Below are 15190 nucleotides of genomic sequence, written 5' to 3'. Positions count from 1 at the left end.
ATTGCTTATTTCTCAAATGTTGCTTTCTTACCGCGCGGAGGGAAAAAAGGTATTATTTATAACAGAAATTGATATTCCGAACGGCATTCTTATATAATAACGGCACAAATGGCTAACGCGATAAATAACCCAAGGTTTCGCAATACCCGATGGCAATATCACGAATTAGCTTCTTGCTGTATAATGCGGCATTGGCGCGGCATATAAAGGCGACGCAGCGCGCCATCGCACGTGGATGCATCCGCGGCGCACTGCAGCTGCCGAGTTTCCATCCAACTGCCGTGGCGTTATATAATAGAGCATGCGGACGTAACGGTTCGCTAATGTTCGGGTCGATCGAAGCTTCCACCGTGAAGCTCGTTGCGAGATCAACGACGACGCAACCGAACGGTGTCCGTCTGGGAAACGTTTACGACTTCCTAGAGGAAGACTCAATTAATCCTTATCTAGACGACCTCTTTCCCTAATTGAAAGGAGAAGAAAAACGATTTCCGTTTGAGATATCCGTTCAATAGAATCGCTCGTCCACGATTTGAGGTTGAGATATTTTGAGTACGCCGAGGATGTCGAAAAATAAAGGAAAACCTATCGGTTTTTTTTTCCTCTTTTAGCATTAAAGTATTGAGCGGTCATTAATGATCGTTTCTATTTTTTATAGATTAATATTATTTTTCTCGTGAAGGATAGGATTCTGAATTTTTTTATTTTTCAATGATTATGTCCTTTTTACTGACAAGACGTTTGATTTTTCATCATTTTTGTAATAGTAATTTATTCGCTTATGCTCATTAATTTTCATCTTGATTCAACTTACACTCTTTATTTTTATTGTTTATTTTTCCTAATTTTTAGAATTAGAAAGAAATTAATGGTCTTTCTACAGTAGCCCATTATCTAAGCTTTAAGTCTTAAGTCGTAAGAATTTGGCTAATCGTAATCGATTATTCTTCTCACGTTCGATTGTGATTGGTCAATTTCTTACGGCTTAAGACTTAAAGTTGGGTTATTTTATAAAGCCCATGAGAGAGAGAAAGAGAGAGAGAGAGAGAGAGAGAGAGAGAGAGAATAAGAGATTTCTATCAAAATATTAAAATTCCCTTTCCTATTGCCTATTCTTTTCATTGCATTTAAGTTGAACCGAGATTAAAGTTAATTTATATTGATGGAAATGAACATTAGCTCTTTAATGCCCGTTGCCATCAATATAGATCTAACTTTAATCTCAGTTCAACTTACTCGTATCTTCATTTTTCTTTAATCTTTAGAAGAGATGAGGAGTAAATTGAACCGAGATTAAAATTAATTTACATTGATGGAAATAGGTATATAGTAAGAACCGTCAATACTTCCAACATTTATAACATGCTGTTATTCTAGATTTCCCATGCGATTCTTCTATCGAAAGCGCTTTAACTTGAAGTTTCGCGAAACCGAGACTTATATCCGCATCTTGCATCGATAATGACGGATTTCGTTAGATCAAAGTACATATGCAAACGTAACACGCGCGCAAGTCGTTTCCTGTTCCTCGTTTATGTTTATTTATGTCTATTTGTACCGTATCGTGTCTACATCTCGGAATTTCATATCCGCGGAAGGACTTCAATGTTTCGCGTTTCTCCCTATTTTTCTCGCTCTCTTCTTTCTCTTTGCAACTCGCTCGAAGGGAACTGTCGCATAATACGTGATTACGAGCCGGCGTGGATTAAATTTTATATCAGAATCTAGCCACGAATAATTTTGTTAAAATCATATAAGAGGGAAAAGTATATAAATTTCTCCCTGTACATAAACTATCTCATTCCAACTTCACTTTAGAATTTTAATTAAAATCATAGAATTAGACACAAGTACACACTAAAAGAAAATTTACTTAATCTTAATACACATTTCTTTGAATAGTACCAAGTAAACATTAACTTACAAGCACATAAATATTTATACTCAACAAAAAGAAGATAATTAAATCACATTAATTACTTTTGTATCAAATAAATATGTGTTTATTAAATTTAGTAAATATTTACTTGGGAATCTCATTCGAACAAATATTTATTACAATTTTGTTTTTTGTTTTTTTTTTTTCCAGTGTACAAGTCAAAGTGAGATGATAAATGGTATAGATACATATATAGGTAGAAATTATATATTTATCTTTCTCTCTTGTAGGATTTTGACAAGATGCTCGCTTGTGGGGTCAGATTCTGATATAATAGGATCTTTAGCGTGGACCTTCCCTCCCCACCGCGTCTTCCACTAACATTTTACAATCGCCACGCGTTATACAATGAGTCGCTTACATCATCGGCGTTGTGAACAAACACAAGGTTGTGTCACCTCGCACCCGCCTCTCTCTCTCTCTCTCTCTCTCTCTCTCTCTCCTCGTGACATCCGTCGCGTATCGCCACACACTGTCCGTTATTCATAATCGCTTCTAAAGCCACGGTCGTTTAATTTAATTGATGATTACACACGAGAGCGTCACGCGCTTTCGCAAGCGTGTCCACGCTGTGCGAACCGCGATTGTGATTTCGGAGGAAGAAGAAATAGAGGGGTCAGCGTTATTTCGGAGAAAGGGGGTCGTAGCCAGACTAAAGCCATCAATTCTTCTCGAAATAGTTGCGAGACAAGGACGCGTATAATAAAAGAAAGCGTTCATTGTTATTCATATTTTTCGATCACTCCGTATACTTGCAAAGTTTCATTCGACTGGAGACGAATTCGCGTGAAAAAAATTTTTCTGCAAAACATGTAAAAAAGATAATCGTTATTCCGTACATTCATTAAGTATTATATATTGCACACTGAAAAAAGTTGAAATATTCAAAAGCAAATGTTACTTGTGATACATTTTCTTCGATATTTATTGCTTGTAAAGAAATCTGATGACAGACTATACATTTCTGTAAATATCTTATTTTTCTTATTAATTGTAAAAAAAAATAAAATAGATGGCTTATTTGTAAGAGTAGTTTTATTTCGTACTTAAATGAGGATTTAAATAAGGATTTTGGAATGAAAAATAAACATATTTTTAAGTCTTTTTTTCTCAGTGCACACTTGACAAGTTGCTGAAAAGTTAGATGACATTTGAATTGACTGTCGAGTTCGCCCAAAAAGCTGATTTCTTTCTTCTTTTACCAAAAACCGCGAGCGAGTTTTGGGCGCATTTTCTCGAGGCATTACAAAAGCGCGTCCGGTGGCCGATCGGGGTGATTTCGTAAAGAATGCACGGTGCTCTTATTAAACTAATGGGACTCGAATGTCGAAACGGTGTCAGGTTTCGACACGAGCCAGAGAGATGAACAGCTGGACGAGTAGAGTTTCAAAAGTGATCGACGATTTCGTTTACTGTATGATAGTTTTCATAACACACGAAGTTTTTTGCTTGGCAAGAGTCGAAAAAAAAACATTATTAATAAATAAATAATGCATATACAAATCTACACACAACCGATTAGATTCTGCTCCCTTTCTTATTTTTTCATTTGTTATATTATATCAAGGGTTAATTATAATCGAAGTTGTGCCAAATGGATAATTATAATATATGTAATATGTATAGCTTCAGTGTCAAATTACTTTAATTTGAAATCTGAACTCGGTTAATTAAAATAATTGGAAAAATTGGAGCGGATGATAATTTTATCAGCTTCAAACCTCGGGATTGTAAAACTAGATAAAGAATCACGGTATCTTAATAATCGCCATTTAAATATGCGAAGTGAATAGTGCTCTCTTACGGATATCCGTTGGAATAATTGGAAGCTCGTTACGATAAAATTCACTTCCACTCGAATCGAAATTGAACACAGAAATTAATACAGCCGGGTATATCGAATTTCCGTCATACTTGTTAAAAGAAAGAAGCATATCCTTTTTAACTTCTACAATCCGCTTTTAACTCATATACAAATACATTGAAACCCATTCTAGGAATAAAGACTTATTAATCAGGAATATTAACCTTTAAGTAAGTGATCACAGTATCTCACGCAATAATCATCGTAAAAACCTTATTCTGAAAAAGGAAAATAAAAAGCAGCCTTGTCCAGAAAGTCTTAAAGTTCATTATTTTTACATTTAATTTTATACACACTAAGTAACTGTATTATCAAAAAATGTAACTATAAAAATAAAATTTTGTGGGATGTTCTGAGCATCTTACCTACTTAAAAGTTAAATACATTAACAATCTGATTGGAAATGGAACTCAAATATTCAAACGTTAAATACGAAGCGCCTTACAGTTCCGAGTGTTAAGATGATTGAACTAACATACATTTAAATTAAATTAAATTATTTTTTCAGAAATAAAAATTGAGAGCCGATAAATTGTCGGATTCACACAATCATTCTGATAATCCCCCCCCAAATTTTCCCAAATCTTAAAAATTGTAATAAACTTATTGCGAAAAATATTTATCGGCTCTCAATTTATTTCTGAAAACATAATTTAATTTAATTTAAATGAATGTTAGTTCAACATCTTAACCCTCGGAACTGTAAGGCGCTTCGTATTTAACGTTTAAACGCATTAAATAAAATGCAGATGTGAAAAATACTGTATCAGTTAATCAATTATGACTAGTAATTGCAATCAGGAATGAAACACATCTATCTAGTAATACAGATTTGACAAATCTTGACGCAGATTGCGGAGTTTCACTTCCGGCGTATTTTAACAATATTTTTAACGGCAGTACTCATTGCAATTGCCTTCGTTGCTGACTCCGTTGCATTTCCGGATTGCAGGCGTTGACCGTGGGCGACAAAGGTTGCGAGGCGTTACTGCAGGCCCACCTTCGTCTGGAGGGCACCGGCGCGGCGAGCGGCGTGGCCGGTGTAGTGGAGGCCGGTGTACCTGGAGGCCGGCGTTATCTCCTCTTGGAGGGCCATCACGGTGACCTGCACGCCTACGTAAGGGCACGCAGGAGATTGCGCGAGCCTGAAGCAAGGCGGCTCTTCCGGCAGGCGGCCAGGGCCGTGGCCACGTGTCACGAATACGGGGTCGTGTTGAGGGACCTCAAGCTCCGGAAGTTCGTTTTCGCCGATGAAGCGAGGTGAGAATCCGTCTAGTTCAGTATTTAGCTTCTTTAAAGTAAATTCGCGATTGAAGAAAAAAAAAAAAACTTCACCTTAACTCACTCAATGATCAGCTTGTGAAAGTAGGACTTGAAATATTTTATTAACATAGAATTATTAATTTTACGCCCCCCCTTACGTAGACTAGATTTAAATTGAACTATTTTATTTTTCTATTTTAAAACCAAATAATTATATAATTATACAATTATATAATTTGTAACGCTGTAAAAAAATGTTGAAGCGTTATGAAGGAGGAATATAAACGTTTCTTTTTTTTTTCTTTTTTTTTTCAAATTATCAAGTATTCTTATCCTAGTTGGATGGATGTCTATTATACTTATATATGTAATAACGAAGTAAATTTCAAACTGATGTTCGATAAAAAAGAAATAATAGAAGCCATATTAGAAGCCGTATATTGAAAGTTGATAAGTGACATACATCCGGATTGAAGCGAAGGTGTATCGATAGCGCAGAGTTCGCCTTCGCTTTTCCGAGTGAAGGGGAAATCGATTGCTCCGAGTGTGCTTTTCTCGTGCGAATAACCTCTCCGTTCTCGGCGCTGGAAAGAAATACTTGGGATATATGAAAATGAAATAAATACGAAATTTATCGCGTATCGCGGGCGTGACATTGTGTTTTCGTTCGAAGAAGGAAGAAAGCGTTGTTAAAGTACACATAGAAGAGCACACATTATTCTATGTCTATGATATATCGAAATGGAAGAGAAAGTGAAGTGTGTTGATTGATTGATATCAATCACTTTCTAATTAAGTTAAACGTATTACAAAATCATACAAACATCACGTCTAATTTATGATCCTCGAAGCCAGTGATTTCTTAAGCTTGACGGAGGCAAGCGATACGAAACGATCCTGTCTGTGACAAAAAGAAATGCGAGACCAAGTACAAATTACATGAAATTAAGTAACTTCTCCGACTCAAACCAAATTTAAGTTCGCGTAAAGTCAAGTTCGAAACCATGCATAAACCTAATGCATAATGAAAAAGCACATGCAATAGAAGGAGGGAATAACAAACGACCTATCAGAAATCGCATATACCAGAATACACGGCTAGGTTGAAATCTGTTATTCCCTGTTCCTATTACCTATACTTTTCAACTGTGTCTCAGGCAAAGATTCATTGCCAAACAGGTGCATCGGAAAGCATCGCTAATGCATCGTAATGAACGAATCATTGCAAATCCTTACGAGTTACTAACAGTGCGATCGCTCTCATTATATTCCTGTAGGACTTCACGTCGAGTCGTGATTTAGGGTGTGTTTGCGAGGCTCGGTTGGTGCGGCGTTATCTGTTCGCGATACAACGTACGACGCACCCACGTGCCGCTGCGGAAGGCAGGCAGACAGGCAGGTCAGGCTGCCTATGTACAATACATACAGGCAACAGTCAAGCGAGTCAAAGCCGTGCCGTGCCGTGCCGAGCCAACGGGCGTGTGTTGTGTGTCGTGTACAGTGTGTATGCCGGGCAATCGAGAGATCGACTCGTATGTCGGGGTCCGTTGTTGGCCAATCGCATTCCTACAGCGCGGCGAGCTGCTGCTCCCGCGCGCGCGTACGTAAGAATAAGGAGAGTCCGGGGAATGTTGCAAGCCAGAAAAGCATATTGGTTCATCGGCTGCTGCGGCGGAGTTTTGAAACGTCGGTATAATTAGGAAACGCGTGGCTCGGCTCGTTTCACCGGCGCGGCACGGCGCGACACGGCCGACATCCGAGACGGAGCGTGATGTACTTTCCTCCCTTTCTCTGAAAGGGAAGAGTTGCCGCGAGCCTTCCTCGCGAGTAATCCCTCTTAGTTTCGCGCAATCCCCTTAGAATACAATAATGCGCAAAATTCGGTATCTGTAATGAAATAGTCCATAATAAGAATTATTATCGAATGGGAACCCGAAAACTTTAATCGGCGTGCGCTCAATTCTATAAGCTTGGCCAATGTAATAAATTAATGGCGACTTTTAACGATGTAGATTAACTTTAATTCTTAGTTTAACTTCATCTTTTTCTAATTCTAAAAATTAGAAAAGAATAAAGAGCAAGTTAAACCAAGATTAAATGGACATGGTACCGTCGTTTCTACCAATGTATAGTATGTCGTTTAATTTTAATCTCGGTTCAACTTCATCTTTTTCTAGTTCGACGAAAGTTAGTTGAACCGAGATTGAAGTTAATCTACATTGATAGAAACGAGAATAATACCTGTCAATTCCAATGTATAGATTAGCTTTAATCTCAGTTCGACTTTTAATCTTTTTTTTTATTACAGTTCTAAAAATTAGAAAAAGATGAACAGCAAGTTGAACAGAGATTAATCTGCATTGAAGAAAACAGGCATAAATCTTTCTTAAGTCTCACACTGAAAAGAAATATAAATATTAAATTTTAATAAATATATTTGCTTGAGTAGTACTAATTAAATATTTACTAAATATAAACGTATATCTGTACTTGGTACAAGAACTATTAATTTGATTTAAGTGTCATTTTTTTTATCGAGCAAATATTTATTTACTTTATTTAAACTTTAATCGGCATGCGCTATATTCTATCTAAACATTTACTAAATGTTTAGATATCAATAAATATTTGCTCAATAAAAGAATGATAATACTGTAAATATTTAGTTAGTAGTATTTAAATGAATTATTTATTAAAATTTACTATATTTGGTCAGTATAGGATTTTAAAAGAAATCACTCTCGCAATTACTGGTTTCGAACTGCGAACGGCTTCTTCCTTTTCGAAAGTTCGCCAAGATCTCTGCGCACGGAGATCTTCCGTCTCGCTCGTGGATCTCTCTCTCTCGCGTGGGTTTCTCTTTACCTCATCGGCTGACAATAGGCGGATCAAGACGATCAAATCAGTCTTTTCCCGGATGCGCCTTCGCGTATGGAGTTCGACCTATGATAATTTGCTAAATACGTCACGCGCGTGTTTCAATAAAAAACATGCGCCGTCATTATTGTCGTTATCGTCACCATCGTTGTCGTCGACGACGGCGTTGGACGTAGCGTTAGCTCTTGACGAAAAACACAATGCGATCACGAGGCCGAATTTCTCTCTACGCACTACGTTTCGCAACTACACTGAGCATTAAGCTGGCCTAGTCCGACGCCGAATTCAATCGACTAGACAGTCATTCGTGAGGTTAATGATCCCGATGAGTAAAATCGTCAGTCTCGTTTAATTCTTGCGCCCGAGACACTCTCTATTCTTGAAAGTGTAAATCTAGGACGTTGACCTGAGGGCCTGCATTCGGGTATTTCGCACGGATATCCGTGTAATTTATTTAAATATTTACATGAAACATTAACTCTTAAACGCCTTTTCGGTATGACATATCTGATTTTCTTTTTTCAGTGCTTTTTCTATTGCTTATATAACTTTTTTATTAGTAAATATCAAGACTGCATATATTTGCTTAATGTTACGTTCCTTGGGTTTCTTATTTTCTGATTAATTTATGTTTTGAAATTAACTTTACTTAACTTAATGATAATGTAAAAACTGTGTTTTTCTGACTATGATCAATTATTAAACTGATGGTTTTATACTGGTAACTTTATATAAAACCGTTAATTTAGTGACAGTAACTGTATAATTAAAGAATATATATATATATATGTACAATATATATGTATATATACACAATTTTATATTATCATCAGATTAAATATACAAGTTAATAAGAAAATGAAAAACTGGACCTTAACATCTGGCGTTTTGACTGAAGAAAAATGTTTTACAATATGTTTATTTTTATGAAAGTCACAAGCAATCGAATTGGATAAGTATGTCATAGTATTATTCTCGTAGTGTGACGTTTAAGGATTAAAATAATATTATTTTACAATTATGTGTGGATTATAATCACTACATATGAATATATAATATTTCAAATTTTCAACTCGACATCTTAACGTATTTATAGGATGGCTATTTTAGAATAAAATATTCGAAAAAAAAAAATAAAAAAAGAAAATAATTTCTACATCCGCGAGATGGATCATGTGATTCGTTCGAGTATCCACGTAAGCCTCGCATCTATACAGCCGATGATTAGTTCCGGATTTTCCTTGTACAGTGTGAAGATTAATATAATCGTGAGATGAAAATTATCTCGAGAAGATTCACCTTGTCATTAGAGACATTAATTTGCCGAGTGCCCGCGAGCGCAGTTAATTGATTAATGACGCTTGATTAATGATTCAGCATGTGGCGCATCAGCGGGTCCTTCCTTAGACTTCTCAATTGTAACGTAACGAAGAAACGAGACGTTGTGCTCGCGTTTGGTGTCAAACGGAGATCGTTGCCTCGAAAGACCGATGCCTTCGAATATCAACGTTTTCTCGACGTTCATAAAATTTCACGAGCTGTCCAAGAAATCATCATCGCGCCTAGTATCCGCCGAGGGGTTCTTGAACCCGGAGCGATATCGTGCTGCGACCGAGTGAAAGTTTGCGAAGAAAGCTGTGCGATACCCTCCCCCCTCCCCCTCCCTCCCCTCTCTCTCTCTCTCTCTCTCTCACTATCTATGTCTGTCTCTCTTCGTGGCGGCCGCGTTTGGTTCATCACGAATGGCCTAGCGTGCCATCGCGTTCGTTCGATTCATTTGCTCGTGAGAGAGACGAGGCCATTGACACTCGTTCGGATTGTCAAGATCGTATAACGATTCTCTCGCGTGACGCGTGCGTTCACCGAAGGCGCATTTCCGTCTCATTAGTCTCTTCGAAAAAATGCGCGCTGGCTGAACTAGATTTTCCTTGCTGCGTTTGGTCTCGTTGAAAAATGATTCCTTTCAAATAAACACATTGTATTCTGCGAATACGATGGATTACATTGTGTAACTTGATCAGGGTTGTCATAAAACTGAAGCTCAGAGAAATGTCAGGGAAATGTCGCAAGATTTTGTGGAAAGTTGAAATTCTTGTCTTTGAAGAAGATTAATATGTGCATCTACGCAGTTTTGAAATACTACTAATTTAATAATTAAATGCAAGCGGTGTCAGTAACATCAGTAGCAATTTACATCGCTACGTTAAATTGCTCTCTCAACAAAATATTTGATAAAAAAAAGTACAGAAAAATTTCAACATATCATTGGAAGTATTAGAGAAAATCATGAAATTTTGTCTGGAAATCAGAGAAATGGAATTCTTCGATGTAGAATTTGTGTGTGACTCCTTTGATATTATTATTAATTATTATATCAGTGAAAACGTCTCTCTTGTTTCCCTTCATTTATGGTGATAAATGCACAAAGCCGTATTCACAAAATAACGTTACTGTATTAATAATAAATTGCGATGGAATGCGAAAGCTTTTACCAACGAAAACTCCATTTTCCAAATAAATGCAATTCCGATTTACTAAACGGGATTTATCTCTTTTTACTTTCCCTCTTTCGATTCGTATTATTTTATTAAACCCGCTGAAATACAACGAGTTTTAAAATAAATTATATACCTTCAACCAGCAGTCGTAATATCCCGTAAAGCTAATATACTTCTACTGGAAATGACTCAAAGAAATGACAAGTACAGGAATGTATTTCTGTAGGAGGATACGATGTAGAATACGTGGCGCTTTCCCGAGCGCTGTCCCTTCTCCCGAGTGAATATTGTGGGCGAGAATACGAGAACTCGTGTCGAAGGAGAGCTCAGAAGTTACCCAAGAGCCAAGAATATTACGTACACGCGCGACTTCCGCGTTGCAGGTTGATCAACGCAGCGACCGGCCAGGGCAGCGCAGCGCTCTCCTCTCTTTCTCTCACTCTCTCTTCCTCCTGTGTTTGTCGTCGCGTCTTATTTCACGCTGCCGACGACGACGACGACGACGACGACGACGACGACGACGATGACGACGGCTGAGAACGATGGCTCAATCGCGATGTCCTCTTGCTAAATTGAAATACCTTGCCTTCGGGCGCGCACTTAAAGTACACGCGCGAGGCGAACCCGAGGATCTCTCTCTCTCTCTCTCTCGAACGCGCGCATTAAAAGATTGCATGATCCTCAGCTTCTAGTTCGTAAACTTGCGCAGCGAGTAGATCATAACTGGTCGATAATAAATGCAGGGCTTGGCGTAACGCGTGTCTCAGACACGCAGAATGAATTTCACACGACGATAGGAAAATAGATCGTAAATCTTATGCAACGTTTAGTATTCTACTCACAATTCCTTTGAGAGAAAGACGTAGCAGGGTCTTTAATCTTATCGATATCTGGGTGAGTCTGTTCATCTGGTATACGCTTACTAACTATTGAATAATATGTTTTACGTCTAAAGAGCTAAATAAATTAAGACTAAAGGGATGGAAAGAATGGTTTTGCTAAAGTATCAAAAAGTTTAGTTTAATACAGATCTGAAAATGTTGAATCATCAAAATATTTATGTAGGACGTTTGGACGTTGATGACAATTCTGCAAAAGGGTGTAACATTCTATTCTTAAAAGAAAAAAAAAGTTAAATTAATTTAACTTAGTAGTTAGTGTGTTTAATTTACTGGTTAGTGTTTATTTCTTTCGATGAAGAATGTGTGTTTAATTTAAGGTAAACGTATTATATTTGACTTAAATGCATACATTCTCCAATGAGAAAAATCAAGATAATGAAATTAATTCAGTCAAATAAACAATTAATTTAATCAAATGAATAATATTCTTTTTCCTCAGTGTAACAACCAGTTTGAGCGTCCTACATAACTATTTTGAGGGTTCAAATTAAATTATTTCCAGATCTATACTTATTGTTAGCCAAATCTAAATCTACATCTATATATGTATATTTATATCTTGCTAAATCTATATCTGTATCTATCTATCTATATCTAAATTTTTAAATACTTCAGCAAAATTGTTTTTTTCCGTGTTAGGATATGCAATTCGATTATCTCTAAGACAATGGCAAACCGCGAGAAATTGATTACCGCAATTTCGACGAATATTTTCGAATGTTACCGGACGTTTCTTTTTTCCAGAACGCGACTTCGTCTGGAGAGTCTCGAGGACGCGGTGATCGTGGAGAACGACGACGATAAGCTGACCGACCGGCGCGGCTGTCCAGCATATGTCGCGCCGGAAGTGCTGCGCTCCGGACGCGCCTATTCCGGCAAGGCGGCGGATATCTGGTCGCTGGGCGTGTTACTGTACACGATGCTGGTGGGCCGTTATCCGTTCAACGACGCCGAGCACGCGTCCCTTTTCGCCAAGATCTCGCGCGGCCTGTTCGCCGTGCCGGAGGGCCTGAGTCCACGCGCCAAGTGCCTGATTCGCTCGCTGCTGCGAAAGGAGCCATCCGAGCGGCCGTACGCCGAGGACGTGTCGCTGCATCCGTGGCTGTCGAAGCCGTTGCGATTACACACGCCTACGTCCAGCAGCAGGTCCTCGTGTCAGGATCAAATCGTACCAGAACTATCTATTGATCCTCAACAAGACTGACTCTCTCTCTTTCGGGGGAAGAATCATTATTCCGCGCGTGACGGCATCACTCTGTCTCATCCTAGTGCTTCTCTCGCGCCGACAGCCGGATGGAGTCCTCCGGCCGAGAGGAGGGAGTTAGCGCAATCAAAAGAAGAAAAAAGGCGAGATGATTTTCTTTTAACACATTGGCTGTGCCCGTAGAGCAGTAGCAGATGAGCGGATCGGCGAAAAGCGAAACTGTCTTATCTCTCAAAGAGCTCGATAAAAAAGTACACGCGAAGGTTCGAATGAAATTAACTATTATTAAAGGAGCAATATTCAATAAAAAATTCTAACTTTAAAAGATTCGTAAATTGAGAAAAGAAAAAAAAATATATATATATATATATGTGTCAACCAATCTGTTAACGGCAGCTGATTTTACACGCTTCGTTCACAGAAGTTTCAGCCGCACAGTCTCCAACTTGGATCAAAGAATCGCATTGATCCTTGTACCTCGTGGAGGCACATGCGGCTAAATACTAAGAATCCTCTTTTCGCCGGTCGAGGGACGGCCTAGAATAAGCTTCGAAAATAGAGCGTACCTAACGTGAGAAGAGTAATCATTCTCAATGGAATTTTTACATAGAGGAGAGTAACCAAAGTCTCTATCCTGAATACAATGCCCTGGATTATTTTTCTCGTTTAAAGCTATAGCCTGCGAGTTGAAAGGTCGAAACGATGTCGAAACCTTGAATAAGATGATATTATGTCTCTCCATTATATAAAGATAAGCTCACTCTAGTCCAGAGACAACTCGCGGTTGAAGCGCCGAACAGAGAAAGTAATTGAGGGGATCCTCTGTAAAATAGCGTCTCGATTTTGGTCATTCTCCGCTGGCAATTTCGGAGGCAACGTGACGCAAGTGATTAGTCTCTAAAAAAAAGTCTATCGGCTATATAGAATCTTAGATTCGAGAAACATTGCCATTACCGGTCCAAGAAATATTTTGCCTTGTTGCGTACAGACATATTCGCGCGCGCGCACGCGCGAATTCCTTGTGATAGAATCTGACAGATTCTGAGCGATATATGTGATACGAAATATACAGGTTCTTTCATAAGCGTTATGCGGTTACTTGCGATCATCTGTCTCTGAAGTCCATGTACATTAATTAATGTAAACGATCGAATTTGATGTTTGTATTGTGCGTTAGACATACCCGAGTACATCCTCGACTTTCTCGTATTTCGCGTTACGTATTTACCCGGATAATTTTTCACGCTATATCGGCGAGTCTGTTATACACACAAATAAAGTTATGTAAATATAAGCGAGGGACGTGGAACTTATCGTAAGTTCAAGTACAACCGGTGAGCTTTGTATAGTATAGTGTATAGTATAAAGTGATGAATATATATATGAATGGGATCAGAGATTGAGTCGGATGCAAAGTTAAAAGTTCACGCAGTCAAAAGAGAAAATACAATGATTCAGCGCGAAAAAATAAATCGCCTCATAACGACCAAACATTTATTTAGAATAGGTCGAATGAATTTTAACAAAGGAATTTCTAATTTTAAATCCGACTCATTCTTCCTGCATGCCCGTTTACCTGTCATCATTATATCACGGAATCAATCAAATATATACTAGGCAAACATTGAAGGAAGGAAAATTTCTCGTTTGAGCGCGATAAAATTTCATTCTCCGACCTGAAAACATTGCCTAAAAAGTTCAAGACTGCTTGGACGTGTGGCCTATACAATTAACTTTATTAGAGAAAACGCAAAATACGTTGCACCGTGAATTTCTAACTTAAGAACAATAAAAGAATACGCTTCTGGATTACTCGCACGACAGAGTATCCATGAATATATAAATGTGTTCATCAATGGCAATGTTTTCAGGTAGAAGTAACTCTCTAATGAATCAAAGATTTACTCTCTTCTGATACAGACCTCTAAAGTCATCGCTTGCGCGACGTATATATGTACGGCTCACTAGGTTCCGATTTTAAAAGCAAACGAAGCGAACGATCGATATTTTTTAAGTTTGGGCACATGAGGCTGCGCGTCCCATTTTGAGGACTTTTCTCTTGAATAAGACTCTTCGATCGCGATATAAAACTACGAATAATTCTCGACTACTTTCAGTAGACACTTTTGTCATCGCAAGTCAATTATGAGAATAAAATTCCAAAGCAGACATTGACATTCTTATTTGCATCAATGCCAGGTAGCATGATATTTCTATAAGTTATTTTCCTCTTCGTATTATTATGGTGGGTTTAATCATATTGTAATTACTTTAATATCGATGTTAAATAAAGGAACACCGATGCTGCAGTCGTCGGTAGACGTGCCCAAAATAGTACTCCTGAAATGTTTTCCGGAGTCAAGACTAGGTTTAAAGCTAAGCAATCGAGATTTAAACCGCCATCTCATATAGACGAGACTAATTCGAAATAGAATTTTTTGATCCTTTTTAAACGATAAAATAGTTGCGAGGGGAAACCAAGTTGTCAATGTTGTAAATGTTGTCAAATAATTTCAGAATCGAAATTCGATTCCGATGAACCAAAATTCATTAGTTTAGATATATATATATTCCAGAAAATTGCTTGTTTAATTTGGGTGGAAATTTCTATGGGTGCTTTTCAATTGTAAAATCACTAGACAC

General features: G+C 37.9%; 1 protein-coding gene across 1 annotated transcript in view; it reads left to right on the top strand.

Annotated features, from left to right (window-relative positions):
• Positions 1–14716, top strand: part of LOC108755106 (tribbles homolog 2) — a 27184-nt gene extending 12468 nt beyond the window's left edge. Inside the window, exons 3-4 of the mRNA XM_018497913.1 lie at positions 4756–5063; positions 12088–14716. Coding sequence (XP_018353415.1) covers positions 4756–5063; positions 12088–12547 — 768 coding nt within the window. The 3' untranslated portion in view covers positions 12548–14716. The remainder of the gene's footprint in view (positions 1–4755; positions 5064–12087) is intronic.
• Positions 14717–15190: the final 474 nt, after the last annotated feature.

Source organism: Trachymyrmex septentrionalis, unplaced genomic scaffold, assembly GCF_001594115.1.
Source record: "Trachymyrmex septentrionalis isolate Tsep2-gDNA-1 unplaced genomic scaffold, Tsep1.0 scaffold83, whole genome shotgun sequence".
NCBI classification, from domain to species: Eukaryota; Metazoa; Arthropoda; class Insecta; order Hymenoptera; family Formicidae; genus Trachymyrmex; species Trachymyrmex septentrionalis.
This window is presented reverse-complemented; position numbering and strand designations above follow the sequence as displayed.